This window comes from Mesoplodon densirostris, chromosome 2 (assembly GCF_025265405.1).
Source record: "Mesoplodon densirostris isolate mMesDen1 chromosome 2, mMesDen1 primary haplotype, whole genome shotgun sequence".
In the NCBI taxonomy this organism is placed as follows: domain Eukaryota; kingdom Metazoa; phylum Chordata; class Mammalia; order Artiodactyla; family Ziphiidae; genus Mesoplodon; species Mesoplodon densirostris.
The window spans coordinates 54,517,726-54,544,279 of NC_082662.1; the positions used below are offsets into that span (position 1 = coordinate 54,517,726).

At 37.0% G+C, this 26,554-nt stretch overlaps 1 protein-coding gene and 1 non-coding gene across 4 annotated transcripts in view; one reads left to right on the plus strand and one right to left on the minus strand.

Moving 5' to 3' along the window:
* The window catches only part of PATJ (PATJ crumbs cell polarity complex component), a 380,458-nt gene that overhangs the window by 165,284 nt on the left and 188,620 nt on the right, over positions 1–26,554 (plus strand). For all 3 annotated transcript variants that reach the window (XM_060089886.1, XM_060089883.1, XM_060089884.1), the window contains exon 27: positions 7,445–7,544. In XM_060089886.1, coding sequence (XP_059945869.1) covers positions 7,445–7,544 — 100 coding nt within the window. The remainder of the gene's footprint in view (positions 1–7,444; positions 7,545–26,554) is intronic.
* Positions 11,924–11,996, minus strand: TRNAE-UUC (transfer RNA glutamic acid (anticodon UUC)). Its single transcript has one exon. It is a non-coding gene; the product is annotated as a tRNA-Glu (tRNA).

Genomic DNA, 26,554 nt, shown 5'->3' on the forward strand with positions numbered 1-26,554 from the left:
ACAGGCCTTGTGGCGGCGGCAGCAGCAGCCCCAGCGTCCCACCCCCGTCTCCGAGGTCCGCGCCTTTAGCCGCGGCTCGCGCCCGTCTCTGGAGCTTCTTTAAGCAGCGCTCTTAATGCCCTCTCCTCGCGCACCAGGAAACAAAAGGGAAGAAAAAGTCTCTTGCCTCTTCGGCAGCTCCAGACTTTTTCCCCGGACTCCCTCCGGGCTAGCCGCGGCACACCAACCCCTTCAGGCTCTCTTCCTGCCGCCAGACCCAGTCCTCTCCCTGTGCTCCGACTGAAACCCGATACCCGAGCCTCAGCTCCCAGCCCCGCCAGCCCCGGCGGCCGAGCAGACAAGCCTCTCGGGCTGGTGTGTGCCTGAGGGCACCGATCCTCTGTGCCGGAATCTCTCCGCCTTGCCCTCCGCACCCCTGTTGCTGTGCTCTCCTCGGTACTCCGAAGCTTTCCCCCTCCGCCACCCGCAGTCTCCGCCCGCGAAGGGGCTTCTAGTGTGTGGAAACCTTTCCTCCTTCACGGCTCCCTCCCACGGGTGCAGGTCCCGTCCCTATCCTTTTGTCTCTGTTTATTCTTTTTTCTTTTGCCCTACCCAGGTATGTGGGGATTTTCTTGCCTTTTGGGGGGTCTGAGGTCTTCTGTCAGCGTTCAGTAGGTGTTCTGTAGGAGTTGTTCCACGTGTATATGAATTTCTGATGTATCTGTGGGGAGGAAGGTGATCTCCGCGTCTTACTCTTCCGCCATCTTCCTCCGGATCTGGCCCAGGTTTATTTTAAAATGTATTTTTAATTTCCCTACAAATATGTTTAAAAACTTATTGCTGTTTTTTCTATCAGATCTCAGTTATAACCAGAGATTTTGTTTTATATAATATCTTTTATATTGGTTGAGACATTTTTATGGCCTAGCACATAGTTATTGTAAATGTATAATTGTGATTTAAAAGAATAGCTATTATCTAGTTATTGGTTACAGATTTTTATACAAAGTTATTAGGGCAAGCTAATTAACTGAGTTATTCAGATATTCTATATTCTTAATGATTTTTTTGGTCGGAGTAACTTAACAGTGTTCCATTTTGATGGTTAGATTAATCACCTTGTAGTTTTTCAGTTGTTATTTTACATTTTTTATGTAGTTTTTCATTTGTTATTTACATTTTTTTCAAGTTAATTTGTTAGGTGTCTACAAGTTAAAAAATTTTATATCCTCATAGGGATATAATTGATCTTTTTATTAATATGTGGCATTATTAAGAAATGCCTTAATATCTGTTTCATCCAATATCCCTGAAACTAGGCCAGCTTTCTTTTCGTATTTGCCTGGTATTTTGTCTTAGAAATTTTTGAGCGACACACGGAATGAATTCAGGTCTCCCATCTAGTGGGTCTGGGCTTTTAAGGAATTCTCAGGGGACACCTTTTTTCTTTTCTTTCTTTTCTTTTTTTTTTTTGTTTTCTTCCATCTCAAGCTAAGGCCAAGGCCAGGAAATATTCCTACTGTCTTCTGCAATCAAGATTTTGGTTTGTTTGATTTGTTTATTTGTTTTTAACTTCACCCGTTGCAGGTTTCACCCCATTAAAGAAAAGAAAAAAAGCTATGACTGAATTGAACACCTGGGAACACTTTATTTACAGAAATGTACATGGAGGCCAATCAAGACCCCTTAAAGATTTGGGGAGAGAGTTCTTGAAAAGGATTGAATTGGTTACCAAATTATAGAACTGTTGGTTTTATCCTGGTTGGCCACCTTCTTTGAGTTCAGATCTTAATCATAAACATTATATTCAGATTAACAGTAGCATACCACTGGGTGTTCAGGATTCTGTGGTTTGATTTTGACAACCCCTAATAAACATAGACAATAAGTAGATTCTAATAATGACCATGGTTATTGTTTGCAGAAGTGTTAGTTATGTACAGATTGCAAGTCATTACTTGCAGAATACTTCAACCTTTTGGAGGTACAGGCTTTATTTGTAGGAATTGGGGTTTGGGAGGGTGATATCTTTAGCCCCACTTCCCACCTTGTTTGACCTCAAATAGAATCTATGGACTAATTAAATTCCTAGCTCTTACTAGATAAAAATGAGTAGATGCTGCATGATTATAAACGTCTAGAAAATACAACCTGTAGCGACAAAAAGGAGATCAGTGGTTCGGGAGAATAGGGTGCCAGGGGAAGGGGTGGGAAAGAGGGTGATTAAAAAGAGTCACAAAGAAACTTTTGGGTATGATGGTTATATGTTCATTGTGTTGACTGTGGTAGTGGATTCTAATTGTACACTTTAAAATCTGTGAAATTTTTTTATGTCAGTTATACTTCAATATACTGCAGTGAAGCTATTAAAGACAACAATTCCCTGTTTTTCTGGAGCTTGCATTTTAGTAGGGCAAAGCAAACAATATAGTGACTGCTAACTTTAAAGCAATCTGGGGACAAGACCTGAAGACCCACAAAATATGGCATATGAAAGGGACTGGAATATAAGCTCCATGAGGGCCGCAAGATAATCTATTTCATAATTACTCTATCCGCATTGCCCGGAACACTACTGGGCACCTAATAGGCACACAATACATATTTAATGAATGAAGAATCTTAAAAACAGAACAAAACAAAATCTCTGGCTTTAGGTCACTAGGGATTGGCACATGCCCTCTGAGGATTTACCTTCTGATTTGGAATTTATGGTTGTTTCTGGCCTTAGTTACAGAAACATATTTTGAATTTTTATCTGTTTTTTTTTAAAAGAAGGATTTCTCAGAATATTTCGTCTGTCCTGTTATTGGAACTGTGTTGATTCATATGTTGATTCAAATATCTGAACATTCATCAGATGTTTATTGGAGACCTATAGTGTTCCAGTTACTGTGCTAGTCAGTGGATATAACATCAAAAAGGAAACAGACAACAGATCAGTCTGTGGGGACACAGACAATAAACACACAGATGAACAAACTGGTTACTAATTTAATTACTTTGTGGAATAAGGTAATTTGATTAAGGAATATTCCGCATAAGATTTCAAGAAAAAAAAAAGATAAATGTATGATTCTTATCAACTTTGACCTGTTCCATTAAACCAAATTGAATTTCCATACATAGCAAGGATATTTGCATTCAAATTTTAAAAATCCAGTAAGAACCTGATAATACCAAAAGTCAGTGTAAGTCTATCCAGCTGAGTTCCTTCGTATAGAGAAAAACTAATCACTAAGTTGACATGGCAGTAGTTAACACTGCAACTATAAACCCCAAATCAGAAGGTCACATAGATTACAGGAAAGTGGCACTTGCCCAGATAGCATGTGCCAATCCCTGGTGACCTAAAGCCAGAGATGTTTGTTTTGTTTTTAGGATTCTTTATTCATTCAGTAAATATGTATCGTGTGTCTATTAGGTTCCAGGCAGTGTTCTGGGTCTCACAAGTAGATGACACTTAACCAAGTAAGTGAATTCTTTGGAGAATGCAGAGGTGATTACTGCCCCCAAAGCACTCCCACTTGTGAGTTAATTGATCATACCAGAATCTACATCTCCATTACAGGATGATATTTCAGTAATTACAGGATGTACTTTACTATATTATTCTTCTCTGGAATTCTATCTTGTGCACCAAGCATTATTCTACATCCTGGAATGACAGAGCACCTTCACTCCAAGAAGTGCATAGATGAATGTGACATGTAGTGAAATAAACAGAATTATAATTGGTATGACAGAAATATGCCCAGGGTGCTAGGGGAGAACAGGCAGGGAGACTTCCCGAAGTAGGGAGGTCAGATGATGACTGAACTATCTCTTTAACAATTATTATTGATGGAAGTAATTCCTTTTATGCATTTTTTTCATCCGTGATATTCCATATTGTGCTAGTCTTTAGAATTGGCTGATAATACTCAGGTTAATGTCCAAACATTTGTGATAGACACACACACACACACACACACAAACATGCACAGCATGTAGACATGTGGGTATCATGCAACATTAATATAAATATTTTTATTGTTTTATATATTTTTGTTTTATATTCCACACCAATAAGATCAAGGAGATCAGGAAGAAGGTATAGGTGTTTCTAATTAAAATTACCAAATCTCTTTGACTTTGTGAATCTAGATTCTTATATAAAAATGCTTCTGGGGCCTCCCTGGTGGCGCAAGTGGTTGAGAGTCCGCCTGCCGATGCAGGGGATACGGGTTCGTGCCCCGGTCTGGGAGGATCCCATATGCCGCGGAGCGGCTCGTGGGCCATGGCCGCTGAGCTTGCGCGTCCGGAGCCTGTGCTCCGCAACGGGGGAGGCCACAACAGTGAGAGGCCCGCATACCGCAAAAAAAAAAAAAAAAAAAAAAAAAAATGCTTCTGAGTTAGTGGTTTCTGTGAAAAGAGATTTTATTTAAAGGCCGGCACATCTAAAGTAATATAAGTTATAGTTTCACTATTTTCTGGAAAACTCTGGGAGTACTAGATTTAAATAATGCTTATTAGTCTCTATAACCAATCAGAAAGAGATTCTTTAAAACAGGGGTCCCCAACCCCTGGGCCGCGGACCGCTACTGGTCCTCAGCCTGTTAGGAACCAGGCCACGTAGCAGGAGGTGAGTGGTGGGCAAGCGAGCGAAGCTTCATCTGCTGCCCTCTATCACTACCCATGGCTCGCATTACCGCCTGAACCATTCCCTACGGCCCCCTGCCCCGCCCCCCCTCCCCCCCGCAGTCTGTGAAAAAATTGTCTTCCACGAAACCGGTCCCGGGTGCCAAAACTGTTGGGGACTGCTGCTTTAAGAGACTAAGTTTTTAATACCCCCTGAAGGTAGGAAAATATTTCATGCTCACCATGAGGTAAGAGCTTTTCTCCATTTTGGATACACAGAGCTTTCAGATACACTTTCGGCTTCCATCCTACAACTTTAGCCATATGTCAAACGTAGACACAAATGCAAAAACTCTGGTCTGTGTGACAAAAAGCTTCCATTTCCAATGGAACCAAGACATGTTCTTGTACAAAAGCACAACCAGGCAAACAGAAAGACTAATAAATAAATACGTTTGCTGTTGTCTCTCAATCAAGAGAGAATAGAGGCTTATAGAACAATATATAATAGGTCCTTATCATCCCAACAAATATTAATTGCCAGATCATAAAGCCAAACTTCATTGGTCACTTCTACTAATGGTGAATAACTTACAGCCAAAGTACACATCAGAACCAAACTTAGCTCAGTATCAGAAACAAAAACATAGAATTGGAAATTAAAAAATGGAGAAACAGTCAAAAAGGCAAAGTTCTGTTGCCTCTGGGGATTTACTGTCGGAACCAGGAAGTCATGTGTATGAGTTTAAACAGCTCATGGATTGTGTATCTCAGGCATCACAGTTTCATTGGCTCTGGAAGGTGAGTCTACCAAGACTAACAAGTATAATGTAAGAAAAAATAAAAGCATGCTCTATGAAATTGTGCAGAATGTACAGGTGCCAGGTGTTTATTTAATGACTAACAAAAGAACCAATAAGGTGGTTAGCCTAGTTCAGAGAGAATTGGAGAGAGTATTTATAATTGCTGAAAGAAAGAATGTTTAAGATTCAAATTTAGATGCAAAACTGGGTAATGTCTTACAGGGCAATGCAACTGTAATAATTCGCTAAAATAATTTACATTTCTTCCAGACAAAGCTAATATGTGGTGCTCTTGAACAAGGACGATTTATGTTATTGTCATTTTTCTAAAAGTTAGTATGTTAGGGAACCTAAACAACATGAGTGACAACCAGTTATTTACTCATTCAGCAGATAGTTAAGAGCACTCTTCTCAGAGCTGAGGATGCCATACAGTCTGTGTTGTTCTCTGCCCTCATGGAGGTTCTGTTCATCTGGCCCTCCCTGTGTATACCTTGCTCCAGCCTTTGTTGCCACAGGGAGAGCCTGGACCTGCCTACACCCTTCTCCCATGTGTTGTAGAAAGATGCCCAGGTATCTGTCAACCCAAATTCATACCGTAGGGGGCCCAGAATATGCTTATCCTACATTTTTTCTGAGGGTGTTGGTAGAAGTTAAATAAATCAGTTGCATAAAAATTTCCCCTGAAATATATTTTTTAAAGTGCTATTAAAGAGAATTTGTATCTCTTAATACTATTTTAAAAGCTGGCTGTCCTTGTTCTGAGCATTATCTTTCACTTAGAATGATCTGGTTCTGAGGAAAAGGTTTGCTGAAAATTCATTTGCCTTTATTATTCTTCATTTAACTCACTTTTAAGTTTTATCAAACAAGAATTAAAGACACCATGATCACATTTCTGAATTATTTTATTGCTTAACAAGTACTTTGTATTTGGCATCTTCTCTTCCTTCATCACTCTTGCATTTTATCGAGTTTTGGATTTTCTATAAATGTACAAAGTACTGTTTTGGTTAGACATTATCTTAAATAAATGTGGGTGTGTGTTTTTCTTTATGGATCCCAAATAGTGTTTTCTATTTTGGAGGAATTTATTACATGCCTGCTTTCTGTAATGGACCAGTCATTGTCCATTTACTGAAGTGTATCCTGCCATTAGTGGCTTTGTCCTATAAAGCATAATTGATTGTACTTTATTGAAATTCTGTAGCAAAACAAATCTTAACCTGGTTATTTTGGCTTTTGTGGAGTGCTTGTGTGTATCGGCTCCCATTCTTTCCAGCAGCTTGGATCTCTCCATAGTTGGGCATGTTTTATTTTTCCCAGCGTTCAAGAAAATTTCAACATTCTGTGAAGGTAATCTGATCATAAAGTGTACTTTAATTAAACCTATTTGAACCAAATATTGATGTTCTGTATCATTTGTTGTGTAAATTTAAAGAATACTTACACAGAAATACAAAAAAATATTCATCATAAAGCTTTCTCTTTCTTTTTTAAAACATTAAAATGTGTGTTGACTCTTTATAAATTGTAGATGAATACCTCTTTGGTTAGAAAATCTTGGTATTTCAAGTAGTTTTTAAAGAATGAAATCTATACCTTCTACAATTGAATAAAAAGTTTAATTATAGGATTAGCACATTGGGTAGTTTTTACATTTAGACTTAATTTTGAAATGTTTTTCATTTGAGTTATTTGGTCAGAAATAAAGAAAACTAAGCCTCAACAGTGTAAAGAAAGTACATATAATTGACTTTCTCACTGGAGAAAGGGATTCATTCTTCTGGGTAGGTTAACAGTCTTAAAAGCTGTGCCTTTGAATTCCTGTTTTCTGTATTGGTGTGTTTACATCACAGAGCCACTTTTACATAATAACATAAACATAAGAGAATGAATTGTATTTATTTTACAGTCCTAGTGATGTGATGGAAGTTGGATAGAGTCAAAATATTTACAGATTATCTTTTTTATCCTGTTTGTCATTGAGGAAGAGGTTATACAAAGACAATTAATGCTTCTCTCAAATTTTGCATCTTCAGAGGCGAGGAACTGCTCCACCTCCAATGAAACTGCCGCCTCCTTATAAAGCTCCATCTGATGACAGTGATGAAACTGAAGAAGAATATGCATTTACCAACAGTGAGTTCCTTTTCATTATTTGGGGTGGATGCAGAATTTATTATATTATGCTTTAATGATTGTTGTAAATTGTCAAATACAGTGGTATAGCTTCTTAGAAAATGTGCATGAACATATCTTGCTGAAAAAAAGTTTACATCTCCAAAACTTCTGTGACTTTATTTTCCTAAGTTTTTGTCTTTGACACTAATATAACAGAGTGAGTATCAAAGGCAGCTGGGTGGTGAACTTTTATCTACATTCCCTCCTAGTCTTACTATTTGGTTATGATTACACAAATGCTAAGAAGTCCTTGAAATTGGAGTTTGACCCATGATAATCAGAGCTGAATGTAGATTTTAGGCCTTGATTACGTGCCCTACTCAAGTGGATGGTGATATTGCCAATGCAAAATTACAGAGGGCCAACGAAGTCATAATTTTTCCTTTAGATGTCATTTCATGACATCCTTTTGCATTAGTTGTATCAAATATATATTCACATATATTTAATGGAGGCTTTATTTAAAAGAATTTATATATCTTTTATGTATGTAAAGTATATGTAGTTTAGATCTGATTGCTGTTGTGTATGGAATTTATTTTGAGGGTGATGAAAATGTTCTAAAATTAGATTGTGATGATGGTTGCACAATTTGTGACTATACTGAAACCTACAGGATTATATATTTGAATGGGTGAATTTCATGGTTTTTGAAATTTACATATTTTAAAATAATATTTTCCTTCTATAATATAGAAAAGGAGTCTGATACAGAAATTGAAAGAGTTAAAATTCTGGCTCCAGTACTTCCTAGTGTGTGACCTTAAGCATGCCCTCTTCTATGAAAATAATGGTACCTACTTCAAAGGGGTTGTGATGAAGATTAAAATAAGGTGATAAGGACTTTAGCCTGGTGTATTGTGAATCTTCAACAAGTATTATAAAGTTGACTATAACTATATTTTTCTAAATATAATATATAAATGAAATATAAAAATAAATATAACTTTGTAACAATTAAGTTGACTTTATAAAAACTTGGTTGTACTTTGTGATTTTACAGAACGCTTTCTCATGCATTTTCATTTGTTCAACAATCTCTGTTGAAAACCAACTGCTTTTCACTAACAGTGCTAAGTGAGTCTTCTGTGAGATAAATGAAACATAGCTCCTTGTTTTCTCTGTGGGGTCACCAGCCTGGAAGGGAGGATACAAAGGCATGAAAACAAAATTTCATAAAGGTACTTCAGTGCCTTGGTTCTCAACCTCTTTGGAAGAGCAACATGTGATGGATACGATTGATACATGTGTGCGTTTGTGTAATGTAATCCCTTGTTTTGATATAGTTATTAGGGCAGCTGCAGCAGCGTGGAGATAGCTTGTTGATTATTCATAATTTCTGGGATACTAGAATGCCTATATTTGCATGGTTGTTAGGAAACCTGGTTTAAGCGTGTGACTAAGATTACATTCTAATCCTAGCTCTACCACTTAGTTGTGAATTCATGGACAAGTTTCTTAACCTCTTCATGGCTCACACTTTGCTATCAATATGGAGGAGAGGGGATGTCTTATAATAATCTGCCTCACAGGATTGCTATGAGCATTAGAGGAAAAAGCATTTAAAGAACTTAGTATAAGGATTGTGATACCTAGTAAACACTCTGGTACCATGTGCCAGGTCTTCATATGTGTTAATAACTCTATCAACATAATAACTTTGTGAGGTCTCTAAATGTACAAATAAAGAAACAGGCTCAGAGAAATTAAGGAATATGTCAAAAATTACACAGCCAATAAATAGTGGACATGGAGTTTAAATCCAGGCACTGACTCCAGAGTTGGTACTGTTTGTCATATACTCTTCCCATTACTTAAAACATTACTATCCCAGAAATAGGAACAAAGTGACTTGGGGTTATCTAGTGAATATCACTTTGATACCATTAGATAGACAGAGCAGTTCCCCAGAGTTCCAAGACCATGTGTACATGTGTGTTCACAGCACACATTCACAGCGTTAGAGGGGTTCAGGAACGGCATTGATTTACACTGAAAGCTGATACAGTAAGTCCCCTACACACAAATGAGTCCCATTCTGAGAGCACATTCGTTAAGTCCAATTTGTTCATTAAGTCCAGCAAAGTTAGCCTAGGTACCCAACTAACAATCAGCTTATATAGTACTGTACTGTAATAGGTTTATAATACTTTTCACACAATAATACATAAAAAACAAACACAAAAAATAAACATTTTTAATCTTACAGTACAGTACCTTGAAAAGTACAGTAGTACAGTACAACAGCTGGCATCCAGGGGCTGGCATCGAGTGAACAGGCAAGAAGAGTTACTGACTGGAGGAGGGAGAGGAGGTGGGAGATGGTAGAGCTGAAGGATCATCAGCAATGGGAGATGGAGGGCAAGCTGCAATTTCACTCATGCCTGACGTTGACGGCACAGGTTCTGGTTCCTTGCTGGATTCAATTCTGTCTAACGTCTTGAAAAAAGATCCAGTGATGTCTGGGTAGTAGCTCTTTTTTTCTCGTCATAGATGACACAGTAGCACTGGATTGCATTCTGAATGGCTGCTGCAACCTTTGTGTACCATTCTACCTTTGGGTCCTGTGCCTCAAAACTAACAGTGCCTCCTCAAATAAAGAAAATCCCCTTGCCACTTCCTGCATCGTGAATCTCTTCGGTTCTTCAGTTACTTCTTCCTCTTGTCTCTCTCCATCCTTTCTCTGGGCCTCCAATTCCATCAGGTCTTGATTAGTAAACTCCTTGTGTTTCACAGCAAGGAATTCAAAGAAGTCGTCCTCTTACAGATCTAGTTTGAAATACAGATACTGTACTACTGTAGTCTATACAGTACCTTTCAGTAAAGTACACAAAAGCACAACCACTTGTGGAGGATGCACACACATGACAATGTACACAACACACGTGAACTAACTTACATGATTGGACATGCAAATGTACGTTCACATCTTTGAAAGCTGGCAGCTTGAAGGTTCATATGTAGGGGACTTACTGTATAGACTTCTAATATCAAATTCATCTCCTAGATCAGCTCGGTGCTTTGTGACCGACTGGAGGGGTGGGATAGGGAGGGTGGGAGGGAGGGAGACACAAGAGGGAAGGGATATGGGAACAGATGTATATGTATAACTGATTCACTTTGTTATAAAGCAGAAACTAATACACCATTGTGAAGCAATTATACTCCAATAAAGTTGTAAAAAAAATAATAACTCAGAAATAATCTCTGTAATAATGGTACCATGTCACCTACTGAGATAATAAAAATTAAGCAAAAAAAAAAAATTCATCTCCTAATTATGATATTTCACAAATTCTCCAGCAAATCTGGGCTGTGAATATGACTTTCCTTTCATTTTGCTCCCCATTTTTTCCCTTTGCATTGAATTTTCTGTTAACCTTCTCCAGAAGGGTTTGAACCGTATGGAGCTATGAGGTGGTTCACATTTAAAATGTAGATGAACCTAAAGCCTCTAGCTTTCCTGTATTTCTCCTGATATGGATCTGGTGAATTTTTCTTTGCTCCTCGACTCTTATTAAATGAATACTCCGCTCATCTTTCCAAAACTAAAAGCAAATTGGTTCACTGTTTTATCAGATTCTTATTGTCCCAAAACTAAGCATTTCTTTTTACACTGGTGAAAGTATGATTATGTAACTTTCCCATGGTCCAGGACTAGGAAGTGGAAGGCTGGAATCCAAGCCGTAGGCCTACCAGGAAGTGATGATTATATTAGAGAGATCACCGACGTGAGATACTCATGATTCTAAAGTGTAGTTTAATCTAACTTAGGTGAGCTTTGGCAAGTTACTCATTTACAAAGTTCATCTGGTCAAGAAATACTTATTGAGTGAGTATTTTAGGTGGGCAGACACTGTTTTAGATGTTGGGAACACAGCAGGGAACAAGATCTCTCATTAACTTATATTCTAGAGGGGGAGAAAGCTTATAAACAATAAGACAGTTTAAATATTGATAAGTACTGTAAATAACTAAATAAAACAAGGTAGTGTGAGAATAAATCCCTTGGAGGAGGCAACATTAAGTGGAATGGGTAAGGAAGGCCAAGCAAGGTAGGACCCAAATGACAAGAAGGAACCAAAGAGCTGACATTTTAGTCATCATATTGTTCAGATTTTTTTTCAGACTGTGATCCACAGTAACATATATTTTATTTAACAACTGAATATAGATGTGCGCCTACACAGGACACACACACTAACATGCATATATAATTGAAACAAAAGTTTCATGAAATATAACTTACCTTTATAACGTATGAAGAATTTATTCATTTTCTATACTATTTTTTTTTTTTTTTTTTTGGCCACACCACGTGGCTTGTCGGATCTTAGTTCCCTGCCCAGGGATTGAACCTGGGCCCACAGCATTGAAAGGGCTGAGTCCTAACCACTGGACCACCAGGGAATTCCCTCTGTACTATTTTATTTCACTTTTTAAAATGCTGTTAGCAACTTGTTTTTTTTCTTGATCGACTAATGAGTCGCAACCTGCAGTATGAAAACCACAAATCTGTGGTTTTCAAACTTCAGTGTACATCAGAAGCACCTGTTGAGCTTGTTCAAACACTAATTGCTGACCCCTACCCCCAGTTTCTAATTTCTTACATCTGGGAGCACCCAGTAATTTGCATTTCTAGGTGATGCTGATACTTCTGATCCAGGGCCGACCTTCTGAAAACTGCTGATCTGGATGGTATTAAACTCACGGGAGCAGGTGAGGTAGAGAAGTGTGTATAGACAGCAGCAAGAAGGGAACCCAGCACATGCCTAGCATAAGAACATCCTAGCATAAGAACACTCTGAGGAGATTGTAGAATTAAGTAGTTTAAGAGAATGTGTTTCAAGAAAGGTTCTGTCACTGAACCTCAGTGGTCAACTGTGGAATGATTCTGAGAGGTTGGAGACAGAATAGTAACCCTTGAACTTAGCAACATGGGGTTGCTGAGGAAGAACAGAAAGAGGATACTTGGTAAAATAACCAAGGGAGTTATTGTTCAGGTTGTTGTGAGAATTCAGTGTTACAGCCAACGCAGGCATGCCTCCTTTTATTGTGATTCACTTGATTGCCCTTCACAAATGATTGTGTCTCTTACTAATTGGTTTGTGGCAACCCTGCATTGTCAGATGATAGTTAGCATTTTTTAGCAATAAAGTGTTTTTTAATTAAAGTATGTACATTGCTTTTTAGACATAATGCTATTGCTTACTTCGTAGATTGCAGTGTAGTGTAAACATAACCTTTATATGCATTGGGAAGCCAAAAAATTGGTGTGACTCACTTTATTGCGGTGATCTGGGACGCAACATCTCCCACGTATACCCGTATAGACAGGGTGTTACATAACAGGCATTTATATTATAGATCACTCATCTTACATAGTTGAACATATGACATTCTAGTGTCTAATTTCCATAAGAAGTCTTACAACCATCTTAATAATGAAAATTTCTTGAACTTTAATTAAGAATTATGAAACAGTTAAAAATTAAGAAACAATATCCACATACATGCTTAGCTGTTGACCAAACTACTATTATCAGACCTGCAGGATTTGTCAAAGGAAGGTATCAGTGGTGCAGAACTTTTTACTTTATGGTATAATCTTTAATACCTAAATTTAAAGCTTGATTGCCCTGTCAGAAGTTTAAGATCATTGAGTGCATGAAATGATCACTCAGTTCACTATCACATGGTGACTTTCTAATCTTTGTTTCTGGCCTTAAACTCACTCTGATATCCTGACCCAAATTTTCAGTTGGCTGTTGGAAAGATGCCATATCTTTATTATCGTTCTTTCTACAATGGATCAACAAATGTAGTTGAATCTTCTTTTGCAATCTCTTTTCATATTTGTAGTTTTCTTTGTATTTTTATTACCACAATTTTAGTAACTATATGGTAGTAACCCCAGTGTATTTAATACCTACTATGTGCCATAAATTCTCCCCAGATCTTTAAGTGCATTCTCAGAAGAGCCTTTGAAAGAAGATATCTCTTCTGCTGATTTCAGCTTCATGTCGCATTATTTGGAAAACCTTGCCCGACTCCTTCTTCTAATACTTATTCCTGTATTTTTCTTTCATCGTATTAACAAAATGTAATTATTTATGTATTTATCAGATTAATCTGTCTCCCCCACCAAATCTCTAAGTTCCATGAGGCTAGTTACCCTCTGTTTTGGCCTGGCACATTATAGAAATTCAGTATTTGGGGCAAATTAACGAAAGAAGGTATGTGACTCGCATAGTTACATGGGGGTGCACTGAAAACCCGGGTGTGCTCCTGGTGCCTCGGAGGTACCCTTTCTCCTGAACTGTACCGTCGCAGTTTTAGAGCATTCTGTCCAGAACAGCTTGACATCTCTTTCTCAATATGCCACCCATTACTTTATCGAAAAGTTTCGATCCCCAGGGGGATTTGCCACAGTCTCCAGAAAGTCCTGCTTTGTTCACCTTCGATCCCAGAAGTTAAATGCTTTTATATCACTTGGGTGATTCTAACCTGTTGGTGTTCACTCTTTCAATTATAGTTTTAAACTGCAGGGAGCAGAAGGTTTGGAATGACTTTCTGTAACGTAAGAGAGTGAAGCAATGAGAATCACACAATAGACATGTCTCTTTTTTTTTTTTTTTTTGGCGGTACGTGGGCCTCTCACTGTTGTGGCCTCTCCCGCTGCGGAGCACAGACTCCGGATGCGCAGGCCCAGCGGCCATGGCTCACAGGCCCAGCTGCTCTGCGGCATGTGGGATCCTCCCGGACCGGGGCACAAACCTGTGTCCCCTGCATCGGCAGGCGGATTCTCAACCACTGCGCCACCAGGGAAGCCCAGACATGTCTCTTGATGTCTATTAAATCCTAAGAATTCAGAATATAATTGACTTGTTTGACACCTGGCTTTTTAGTGCTGTAACAGAGATGTGAATGGAACCTCATGCGGACGGTCTCTTAAAGCCCTTTCTTTATCCTTTAATTCTAGAATAGCATACTCTCCTGAGGTATTTTGTTTTTCCATCTTTTTTTTTTCCTCAGTAAGGATCTGGTTTAATTATGACAGTGATACATCTTTATGGCATTTTGCTCAGATTCCTCCATCCCCCCAATTATATGTCATAATATAATATTTGGTATAAGAAATATATTTGGGTTATGAAGCATAATAAAATTAGCTCATGAACCACACCATGCAAATAAAAATTAGATTACAGATACCTTGCCTCTTTGTGTTTTACTTTAATTCTTATTGTTTTTATTTCAGTTGTTTTTAAGGATAGGATACTAGCTAAGACCTTCTGAAATGTGATTTATTAGCAAATCACTGAGTCACACTATGTGTAAGTTTAGAGCTTTTTAAAAAACAATAACTTTATTTAGATATAATCCACATTACCATACATCTACTTAAAGTGTCCAATTCAGTAGCTTTTCATATATTTAGAGTTGTTTAACCATCACCACTATCAGCCACCCCCCAAACCCTGCTCATTGGACATCACTCTTCTTTACCATATTTATTCAAAAATTCCTTACATTCATGTATAAAATACACACACACACATATTTTAATTTTTTAAAAAGACTTCATAAATAATATTCCTGTGTTCCCATGGAGTGGTCTGGGGAACCTGTCCCAAACCTCTCTTCCTCTTACAAAAAACGCCCCCAAAACTGCATTTAAATTTGGAAGAAGACAAAGATGCCTGCTAGTCCCACTGTCCTCAAGAATCTAGCAGTGCAATAAGATCACCTCCTCTTCCCAGCTCAAAAAACAAACAAAAAACAAAACCAGAAAGAGAAAAACAATATTATTCACAGATAATACAGTTGTCAATCTCAAAAATTCAAAACCTAAAATAATCTTTGAGCAAGAGTAAGTCAGGCTATATATTAATTGCACATATGAAAAAAATCTTCTAATCAGTATTATCTACTTAGAAAATATGATAGAAATTTCCTAATAGAAATAACAGAGAAACTTTTTAAAAACCCAGTAATAATACAATTAGAAATGCAAATCATGGCAATGACCCATATCTTTTGAGTCATTTACTGTTTGGCAATGTGATGAAAGCTATAAACCTACCCTCAAGAAATATGTATGCAGATGCACAGAAACATTGTCACCCACGACCCCTCCCCCCCACCGCACACACAATTTTAAATAGTCATCATTTTGCCTATTTAGTGGAAGTCCTGAAACCCATTTAAGGTAAATCGAATCTAAATCCTAAGAGTATATAGGCATTTTTTAAAAATATGAGAATTTCATTGAACATTGATTTGGAAATGAAATGCTAGGCAATTTTGGAAAAGAAAAATATTGAGAGGAGGGGGACACATACTTCCTATACTTACTAGTATCTGAATATATTCTAAACTGGTGTTTTTCAAACTCAATCTGGAGCTTTTAGAAATGAGTGGGAGAGTTTTGACCTGTCTGAAACAGTGTTTCTCAACCTTGATTACTGACATTTTAACCTTTAATTCTTTGCTGTGGGGGACTGACCCTTACCTTGTAGGATGTTTAACAGCATCCTTGATCTCTGCTCACTAGATGCTAGTAGCCTCTTCCTCCCACCCCAGTTGTGACAACCAAAAATGTCTTCACACATTGCCAAGTGTCCCCTGGTCTAAATGGATGGGATATTCTACTGTTATTTATTAGTTGGGGTGCCAAGGGCACTGCACTGTATGGGATAATCTTGTACAGTAAAGAATTCTCCTGCTCAGAGTACCAGTAACACTCGAGATTAGAAATATTCTTTAAAACTACAGTAATTAAATCAGTTTAGTATTTGCATTTGAAATGATCCTGAAATAGACCCAGGTGTCTTATAAAAAGTCTAAGATTTAAAAAAATATACTCTTGGTACAGGGAAAGGGTTTCCATATTATTATAATAACACTGTAAAAGAAAATAGTAAGCTGGCTTATATAAAAATTAAAATATATACACCCATATTTTTGTATACATATATATTCAGAGGAGAAGGACATGTACAACAATAGAAAAACAAGCAAATATCAGCCATTGTGTAATAGATTTGAGCAACAAGTACAAAAAGTCTGTTCAGCCTCACTAACAATGAGAGATATGAAAATTAATAAAAAACAGATTTTTTATCCCATCAAATTACTTAAGATTTTAAAAATTACTGTTGCTCATTGTTGGAGAGGTTGTAGAAAAAAGGAGTTCTTTTATACTGTTGGTAGGAATTTGAATTCATGTTATCTCTTTCTAGAGACTCATTTGGTGGCACATATAAAAAATTTAAATGTGCATATTCTTTGAATAATTCAACTTCCAGTGATATATCTTAAGGAATTTGTTGCCCATGTGAATGTGTGTGTGTGTGTATACCTACAAAGAAGTTTGCTGCTGCATTTTTCAGTAGTAGCAATTAGATCAGTACATGTTATATGAAATTAATACATACTATAGCCTTAAGTCAGTTAATCTCTAAGCATTTCTAGCCATTTGACCTGGAACAAGTTGCATATCTTTCCCTTAGTTTCCTCATTCGTAAGATGGGGATGATAATAGTACTCCTTTCACTGGGTGCTTGTGAGAGACTGGAAGAAATGATGTATATAACGTGCTTATATGGGAAGTGACACATACATAGGAGGTACTCCAGAATGTTAGCTGCTACCTTTTATTATTATCAATAGCAATACAACATTCTTCAGTGTTTGCCAAATATTGCCATTACAGAATGAAATTCTGGCATAAGTATATATTAAAAATTTATCCAGAAGTTTTTATATATTTTTTAATTTTAGAAATCAGTCTTTTGAAGTTTAACATTATTATGTAGGAACATTACTTTATTAACACTGTCTACTACTGACGGTTCCTTGATCTCTGTTGACTATTGTGACATGTTATACTTTCACTTTCAATGGAGGTCATTAGAAGAGAAAGATATTTTGGAGTACTTCATTTTTCTTTGATACTTTTTGTCATCTTATTCTTTATTTTCCCTGGACCAAAGGTGGAATTATCATAGAAGGATTTATTTCTGATTTTGTAATTTTTCCTTCCCATGGAATTTCAGTGTTGTAAGGTTGGCGTTTTACTTGCATTTCATTCCTCCCAGTGCGGGAAGAATACACAGGAGAAATTTTTGAGAAACATTCATGGTCCAAAATGAATGAATATAACAAAACAGAAACAGACTCACAGATATAGAGAACAAACTAGTGGTTCCCAGTGGGGAGAGGAAAGATAAGTGTAGGGGATTAAGAGGTACAAACTACTAGATATAAAATAAATAAGCTGTTACAAGGATATACTGCACAGCACAGGGAATATAGCCAGTATTTTTATTAACTTTAAGTAGAGTATACTCTATAAGAATATTGAATCACTATGTTGTACACATGAAACTAATAGAATATTGTAAATCAACTATACTTCAATAAATTTAAAAAAATTCATGGTCAAATAGAATTTAAAAACTAAAAATACAGCTTTTATTTATTTATTTATTTGTTTGTTTATTTATTTATTTATTTATTTTTGGCTGCATTGTGTCTTTCACTGCTGCGTGCAGAGTTTCTCTAGTTGTGGCGAGCAGGGGCTACTCTTCCTTGAGGTGCGCGAGCTTCTCATTGTGGAGGCTTTTCTTGTTGCAGAGCATGGGCTCTAGGCACGCAGGCTTCAGTAGTTGTCACACACGGGCTCAGCAGTTGTGGCTCTCGAGCTCTAGAGTGCAGGCTCAGTAGTTGTGGCGCACGGGCTTAGTTGCTCCACGGCATGTGGGATCTTCCTGGACCAGGGATCGAACCCGTGTCCCCTGAATTGGCAGGCGGATTCTTAACCACTGCGCCACCAGGTAAGTCCCTAAAAATACAACTTTTAAAGGTTACTTTGTTTAATATCAGTGCTAGTTTGCTGAACAATCCTACAAAGTTTATGACATGATTTAATCTCATGCTTTGTAGTATTTAAATATTTAAAAAATCAACAAAATCAACATTTGTTGATTCACAAAGGTTATAATCTTTGTAGAGGTAATTCTCAATATTCATATAACTGTCAATATATTTTTCTACTTAACCTTTTAAAAAATTCCATAATTTTAATACAAAAATCAGCTTTTATCCTTATCTTTATTTGTGGTATTTTACTCTTGTAATAGTAAACAAACATTTATACTTTGGTAAGCTGATAAAATTTCAACATGTCAAGCAGATAAAGAAATTTTTCATTCCAAGTTACATCAAGAATGCTAACCTAGCATTTCTATTCTAGAGAATAGCCTTGTTTGAATCACTGTCATTAATAGTTTTTATTGTTAATCCATGTTGCCCCAGGATTATTGATCTTTCACTGGTTCAGAGGTGCCTGAATGATACCCAAGCATCTCTCAGATCTTTGGCCTTCTGGAAGCAAAACCAAATCGCAGATTTCAGTCAAATTCTAAGGCCACAGCTGAACTTTATAGAATCCTTAGTATTTTTTCATCGAAAAAAGTCCAGAAGCATGCAGGTCAAACTGCTTCGAGAGGGCAGTTTTGAGAAGAAGCTTCTACTATTTATTTGATCCACTTGAATTTTGTATAACAAAATATGTTTATTTGGAAGAAAAGAAGCATTTTGTCTTACAGCTCAATAATAAGAAAACAAGCAACCCAATTTTTAAAAATGGGCAAAACTTGAAATGACATTTCACCAAAGAAGATATATAAATGGCTAGTAAGCACTCGAAAAGGTGCTCAACATCATTAGTTTATTAGGGAAATGCAAGTTAAGCCACTACACATCCACCAGAATGATTTTAGTTAAAAAAACAGACATACAGCTAGAACCCTCATACACTGCTGGTGGAAATGTAAATTGATACAGCCACTTTGGAAAATGGTTTGGCACTTTCTTAAAAAGTTGAACGTAAGTTTACCATAGAACCCAGCAATTCTACTTCTAGGTATACACCTAAGAGAAATGAAAACCTATGTCCACGCAAAGACTCCTACATGAATGTTTACAGCAACATCATTCATAGTAGCCAAGAACTGGAAATAGCCAAATGTCCATCAACTGGTGAATGGATAAACAAAATGTTGTATATCCATACAGTGGAATATACTCTTCAGTAATAAAAAGGAGCAAAATACTGATACATGCTCATTATCCTAAGTAAAGGAAGCCTGATGCAGGAGACTACATACTATATGATTATATTTATATAAAATAAACACATTTTTAGGACAGAAAGCAGGCCAGTGGTTACCTAGAGTTTGAGTTGTGTTTGGGCTTGAAGGAATTTTTTAGTAGAATGTTCTAAAACTGGATTGTGGTGATGGTTGCACAGCTCTGTAAGTTTACTAAAAATCATTGAATTGTGTGCTTGAGTGAATTTTATGTTGTGTAAATTATACTAAATAAAGCTGTTAAAATTATTTCAAAGTTAAGCATCATCTTACACTAAAGAACCACACCTGTAAAGGATAGTTAAAACTTATTAATTATAAAAAGGTCTCTGTTAAAGGAAGAGGGCAATCAAACAGCAAATTACTATAAAAAAGGGAGCAGAGGTATCTTAATCAATGGGTTCCTTGATGATGATGGCATTTAAGAACCATCAAGTTCAACTGGTCTAACTAATTTTACAGTCCAGAATCCTAAGACCCAGAGCAATTAATTTGCCCCGGGTCACAGAATTAGTTATTGTTGAGGTCAGTACTGGAATCTAGGTCTTATTTTCGGGCCACATTTAGGCTCTCCCTTCAGTGCCTTCCTATGTGCACCATGCTAATTTTTAAATTTATTTATTTATTTATTACTATTATTATTATTTTGGCTGCATTGGGTCTTCATTGCTGTGCGCGGGCTTTCTCTAGCTGTGGCGAGCAGGGGCTACTCTTTGCTGTGGTGTGTGGGCTTCTCATTGCGGTGGCTTCTCTTGTTGCAGAGCACAGGCTTTAGGCACGCAGGCTTCAGTAGTTGTGGCTCATGGGTTCTAGAGCGTGGGCTCAGTAGTTGTGGCGCATGGGCTTAGTTGCTCTGTGGCATGTGGCATCTTCCTGGACCAAGGCTCAAACCCATGTCCCCTGCTTTGGTAGGCAGATTCTTAACCGCTATGCCACCAGGGAAGTCCCCATGCTAATTTTTAACATGAAGTACACTCATGATTAATGAAGATTTGTTGAGCAACTAGTCATTCTTTCTGTTTAAAAAAATTTTTTGTTTGTTTCCTTGTGGGCTCTGTAGTTGATCTCTACCTGGCCTATAGATGTCACTAAAATCAACAGCAGTTATTACCAAGGATTTAAAGAATGTTAAGAATACTCATCTCATAAGCAAACAGCGTTCATTAGTGGCTTCTAGTGGTCTTTCCATGTTCATTTTACTACTAAATATATGAATGTATTTGCTCTCTCCTTTTTTTTTTTGACACTGCAAAGTAGGATGGGAAAGATTAAGACATAAAAGCTAAAATTTAATTTTTCAGTTTCCTATAAATTCTTTTTCTCATTTCCTATAGTTAATGATCCTTTTCTGGACCCTTCTCTTTATAATTAAGTAAAATAAATGGAATTCTTATTCTTGCCCTATAATTGGAGACTGGTGAACATTGCTTTCTATTTCAGTTGATTTTTTATTCTGAAAACTTCTGAAGCTTCAGTCATTGAAATAATTTGGATGCATTTATGGGAACTATAATTAAAGAAATGTATTGTTTTAAGATCTCTTGAGAACCATTTAAATTATGTTCAGGTGTTCTTGACCTTATATTACCCATCCATTTATTTAATCAGTGATCAGATAGATGACTGCTTATTCCACATTTTACAAAGAAAGTTCAGAAGATACTGTAGTGATTGATAGGTAATCCTGAAGCAATTGCGGTTGGTTATATGATTATATTAAGGTCTGCTGGAGTTGGGGTGGGATAGGCGATGCAGTGTAGCATTTTAAGTGAAGTTGAAGAAACCTCAGCCATTTCTCTAGTGATTTCTCTGAAGCTTCTGGGTTTTTTTTTTTCCCCATAATTTTTTTTTTTTCCTCAGAAAGCTAACTTGAAGACTTGACTGCTTAAATAGAATCGTTACTGCACGTTTAGAATGTTACTGAGACACAAATGAATCTCACCAGGGGATATGCGTGTTCAATGTGGTTCACCAGGTTCTTTGTTATAAAAATGATTCAGTGCTGTGAGCAATAGGAGAAAGTTGATGACCGACTCTTCCCTTCACTTCAGAAAGGCTAAATCGACTGCTGTTTCCTTTTAATCTGCATTAGAAAGATGCAACTAATGTGAAGAACTATTTCTCAGCAGGAAAACCGGGTCATTAAAATGATATTAATTGAAGCTGGCCACAGAATAAATGGTTGCGTTTATATTGCCTCCTGCTCTGGAATAGAGCTATCATCCTGATGCGAGCAGGGTAACCGAGTGCCACAGTCGACAGCGTGAAGCATCCGAGGGTCAGATGTTGGAAACCCGGGATTTTGCTTCTCCCGGCAGAGTCTCCTAGGCAGCTCACCTGCTTGACAGATGTGACTGTTAGCTTGAGGGGTAGCTGGAAATTAGCTTAATTGGTTGCTTCTCATGATAGAAATAGACTGACAACTTGCCCTGAAGGAGAATAAAATCTGAGGGGGAAAAGAAAATAGGCCCAAGGTCAACAGAAGAGAGAGCACAGAGTCTGTGGTGAGGATTTGAGCTGCTTCCAGCACTGAATGTTTATCAGGAATGCAGATACCCTGAAGGGAACACTGGTACAGCAATGGTCCAAGGGGGTTTCCCAGGTAAGAGATCTGTGCCTCTGTGATCTGGGGTTCTTTTGGAATGCAGTCTTCAGCCGTTTTAGTGTTGATGCAGAATGTTGTTTTAAAGGTTTGAACAACGGTAAGCTAAGGCATTTATCTTCAGTCAGAGAGTGAGGGTACATATGCATGTGCAAAGCAATTGTATATTAGAAACGAACCTTTAAAAATTTCCTTTCATGTGTGTTGTAACTGGAATCGTCCCTATGTTTTTGAAAAGTGGAACAATTTATCAGACTGTCAGGAATATACTAGTAGTTTCAGTGCCAAAATTCTTAACACTGTGTTCATGCAGTATCCTCTCAGGATTGTAAAAGAGAAGTAGATTTGTGGACATTTATTATTGTTGTTGTTATTTGTGACTTCACCATAATCAAAGGGGATGCTTTACATTAGAACAAGGTTATTCTGATTAATTTTTAAAAAGCTGATCATTCAGCATTTTGTTGTAGAGAAAAGCAAAATATCATTAAGAAATCCCAGTAGTAAACAAAAGGCTGCTTTTTCTTAATTGTAAGCTAGCACCTTAAATAAGTATTATTTGCTAATTATGATTGAGGTCCCATTCATCGAAACCTACAAATTCAAATTCATAGGGGTGGGGGCTTAGCATTTGGAAGTATTATCAGGAACTTCCTTGTTAGCATATGGTTCTTGGAATCATTGCTAGGTTGGTAATATAATTACATGCAGTAACATGCTCTCTTTAGTGTATGCTTTTGTCCTGACTTTTGAAAATTAATTTATTAACATCAGAGCTCCTTTTTTATCCAAGTAAGATATGAACTGTTTAGACATAATAGGGGTCTTCTTGTCTAAGCATTTACCGCCTAAGGGAGGCAGTTGTAAACTCAAAGCGTTAGACATCACATTGTAGCCTTTTTCTTTTCAGCAGTGCACACGCAAATTAGGTTATTTCTACTGCAACAGCAGGATACGTGCTACATTCCTGATGTAAGCTAGCAAGCCTTATTCCTGGCTATGCTGTCAAAATAACTGAGCCAGAACTTTTCTTTTGTCTAAAATATAATTTAGTGTTGAAGTCCTGAGCTATCTAGTATCCAATTTTGTGATTTTGATTTAGAGGAAAGGTTATAGCTCTTAAATGGATGCGTCACAGATTCCTTGTAGTGACAACTGTCCATAGTGTGTTTCTTCCCATTCTATAGTTGGAATTGCTTTCAAGTATCTAAATGTCATCTTTTTAATACTACTTCTCAAACTTGTGTTGACAAGGCAGCTGTAAGAATGATCCTGAATATCTGTGGACCCTCCCTGCTTTTCATCAGAGTCCCTAGAGCAGTTTGTTCATTTTCCTTTTGTTTTAGGATGTTTCTTTATTTTATTTTATTTTAATTTTTATTTTATATGGGAGTACAGTTGATTTACAATGTTGTGTTAATTTCAGGTATACAGCAAAGGGATTCAGTTATACATATACATATGTCTGTTCCTTTTCAAATTTTTTTAGGTTATTATGGAATATTGAGTAGAGTTCCCTGTGCTATGCAGTAGGTCCTTGTTGATGATCTATTTTATATATAGTAGTGTGTATATGTTAATCCCAAACTCTTATTTTTCCGGATTGAAAATACATGAGTGCTTTATTTTTCTCAGTGTAACCTGCTATCCCTGATAATTTCCTTAATTTCTGTCTCATCATTGTGAAGTTGCCACTGTCCAGGCTTCATAAACCCCAGTAGAACCCTCAGGATTCCCCACAGTGAGTTTTCCAGAAATCGAATAGAGTACATCTAGTCAGTAGGAATTTCTGTGTCTTTTGCATTTTATTCAAAAAATATATAACTCAATTTTTAAAGAATGTTATTCACTATAAATATGTCTTATAAATAGACATATGTTTGTGTTATATGTGTTACTTTTCCAGGATTCCTGCCCAGGATTAACTGTTCTTGATTTTCATAATAAATATACACAGCATTTATTAAAGGTTCCTATTTCTGTATACACTTTTAACTCCAAAGTATTTAATGCTTTGTAATAGTCTTTATATTACTTTCACTGCTCAGCATTCAGTTGATTTCAGAAGCATCTTTCTATTTCATGTCTCTTTTTGACATGTTCTACAAAAAGTTATACTTAGGATGATAAATAAAGGATGAGGCCTCAGTCTGTAGAGAATTTACTTTTTCTTTTGTACTTACTTAGAAACGTTATTTTAAATGGGTTTGTGCTGCTTTGATATCAGTGGTTTCATGTTGCTTTAAAATATTTCAAGTTTGCATATATGAATTTAGGTTATACACTCATCCTTTTAATTCATCCAGTGTTGAACAAAGAAAGTATTATAATTTGAATTAGAGAGAGAGTGTGTCAAAAATTAAGTAGTATTTAAAGTTATTTCCTTGAGAGACTGCCTCTGTTTTGGTGAATATAATGGGGAGGGAAGCTAAGAAATATTACTCTTAGGTTTCTATTATATTCTCTTTAGATAGTTATGTTATGTGTGTGGTTTTTTTTATGTCACATTTATCTCTTTACATTTACGATATGTCAAGACTCTTAAGATACATAGTGTGAAGGATTCATTTTGTATATTCTGAACATATCCCAAGTCAGTTAGTCTTATTATTCCCATTTTATAGATAGTAAAACTCTTTTTGAAAGAAGGCTTGGAGTGGTTTATCCATGGGTTGGTAGAAGTATGACATAACCTCAGTTACTATGATGATAATACATTAAAAAATTTTGGAGCCCAATTCAGTCCTAAGCCTATGGGGAAAAACATGCTAATCTGATCTCTGTCCTCAAGAAGTTTATGATCTTCCTAAAAAAAGAAAATGTGGATAGGTGCAGAAGCAGATGTATTGGAAGGCCCTCAGGAAGAGACTGAGCTTGAAAAGTGGGTAGGATGGGCAGGAGTGTGGCAGCTCCAGACTTGGGAGTCCACTAAAAGGTGAAGAAGTATTCCAAGCCAGGTGCGTAGGAGGGAGAGGGCAAAGGCGATCTGTACCAAGAGGGGATACACGCGGGAAAGCAGAATGGGTGAATCAAGATCAGATGTTAGAGGAATAAGAATGCTAAAACTTAAAGCACAAGAATTTGCTATTTTCTGAGGTGTGAATTATAGTGATAGCTAACCCATGGAGACTACATTTCAGAATGGTGACATAAAATTTCATTTTATTTATTTACTTTTTTTTGCATACTTACGTTCTAGGCACTGTTCTGAATGCTTTACATTAATTATTTTCTTCAATTCATATACTTTTATGAGTTTCTTTTTCGAAGTCTCATTTTATAGATGAAGTGCAAATCCTGTACTTTTAACAAGTTTTTTTTTCTTTTCTTTTTTTTTTTTTTTTTTTGTGGTATGCGGGCCTCTCACTGTTGTGGCCTCTCCCGTTGCAGAGCACAGGCTTCTGGACGCGCAGGCTCAGCGGCCATGGCTCACGGGCCCAGCCGCTCTGCAGCACGTGGGATCTTCCCAGACCGGGGCACGAACTGGTGTCCCCTGCATAGGCAGGCGGACTCTCAACCACTGCGCCACCAGGGAAGCCCAACAAGTTTTAATTTTACATATTTTCGAGGATTTTCTCAAGTAATCCATTGCATTGGCAAAGACAAATTGATTACTATCATTCTTTTCAGTAATTGGGCAAAAGACATGTAATTAGAATTCAAAAAAAAAAAAGAAGTTCCAAATTCTTAAAAATGTTTATTATATTCTTCAGCAAACCACATTTTAATGTTGAAAGTTCCAATTTAAAAGAAAAAGTCACAAACCAAATGAAGCTGAATTGGGGAAAAATACAGTAATGGAGGTGTGCCATTAGTCTTCAGGGTATACCTCACCATTGCATCACACACAGCAGGGCATGAATCAGGCTTCCCAGCGTAAACAAATTTCTTTTCCATTACTGAAAAATTTCTACATTTGGAGAAGAAATAGCAAGTCTCCTGATGCTGACAAGAAGGGAATGAGTAAGTATCTAAGTTTAATCAGATGTTTAGATGAAATTTTTTAAAATTTATGAGTCGTTCAGTATTTTTGTGTTCATCCTAGGCGAGATGGGAACGTATTAGCATTTTGGTAAATGTTTTGAATTGCATTTGGGTTTTGGTTCAGTGTTGCCTGTACCTGTTTCAGGTTTTCAATATTTGCTTTCTCAAGTCTTTCAAAAGCCAATACAGCTATAAGAGCATGCTGGGAATGAGAGGGTAGCATT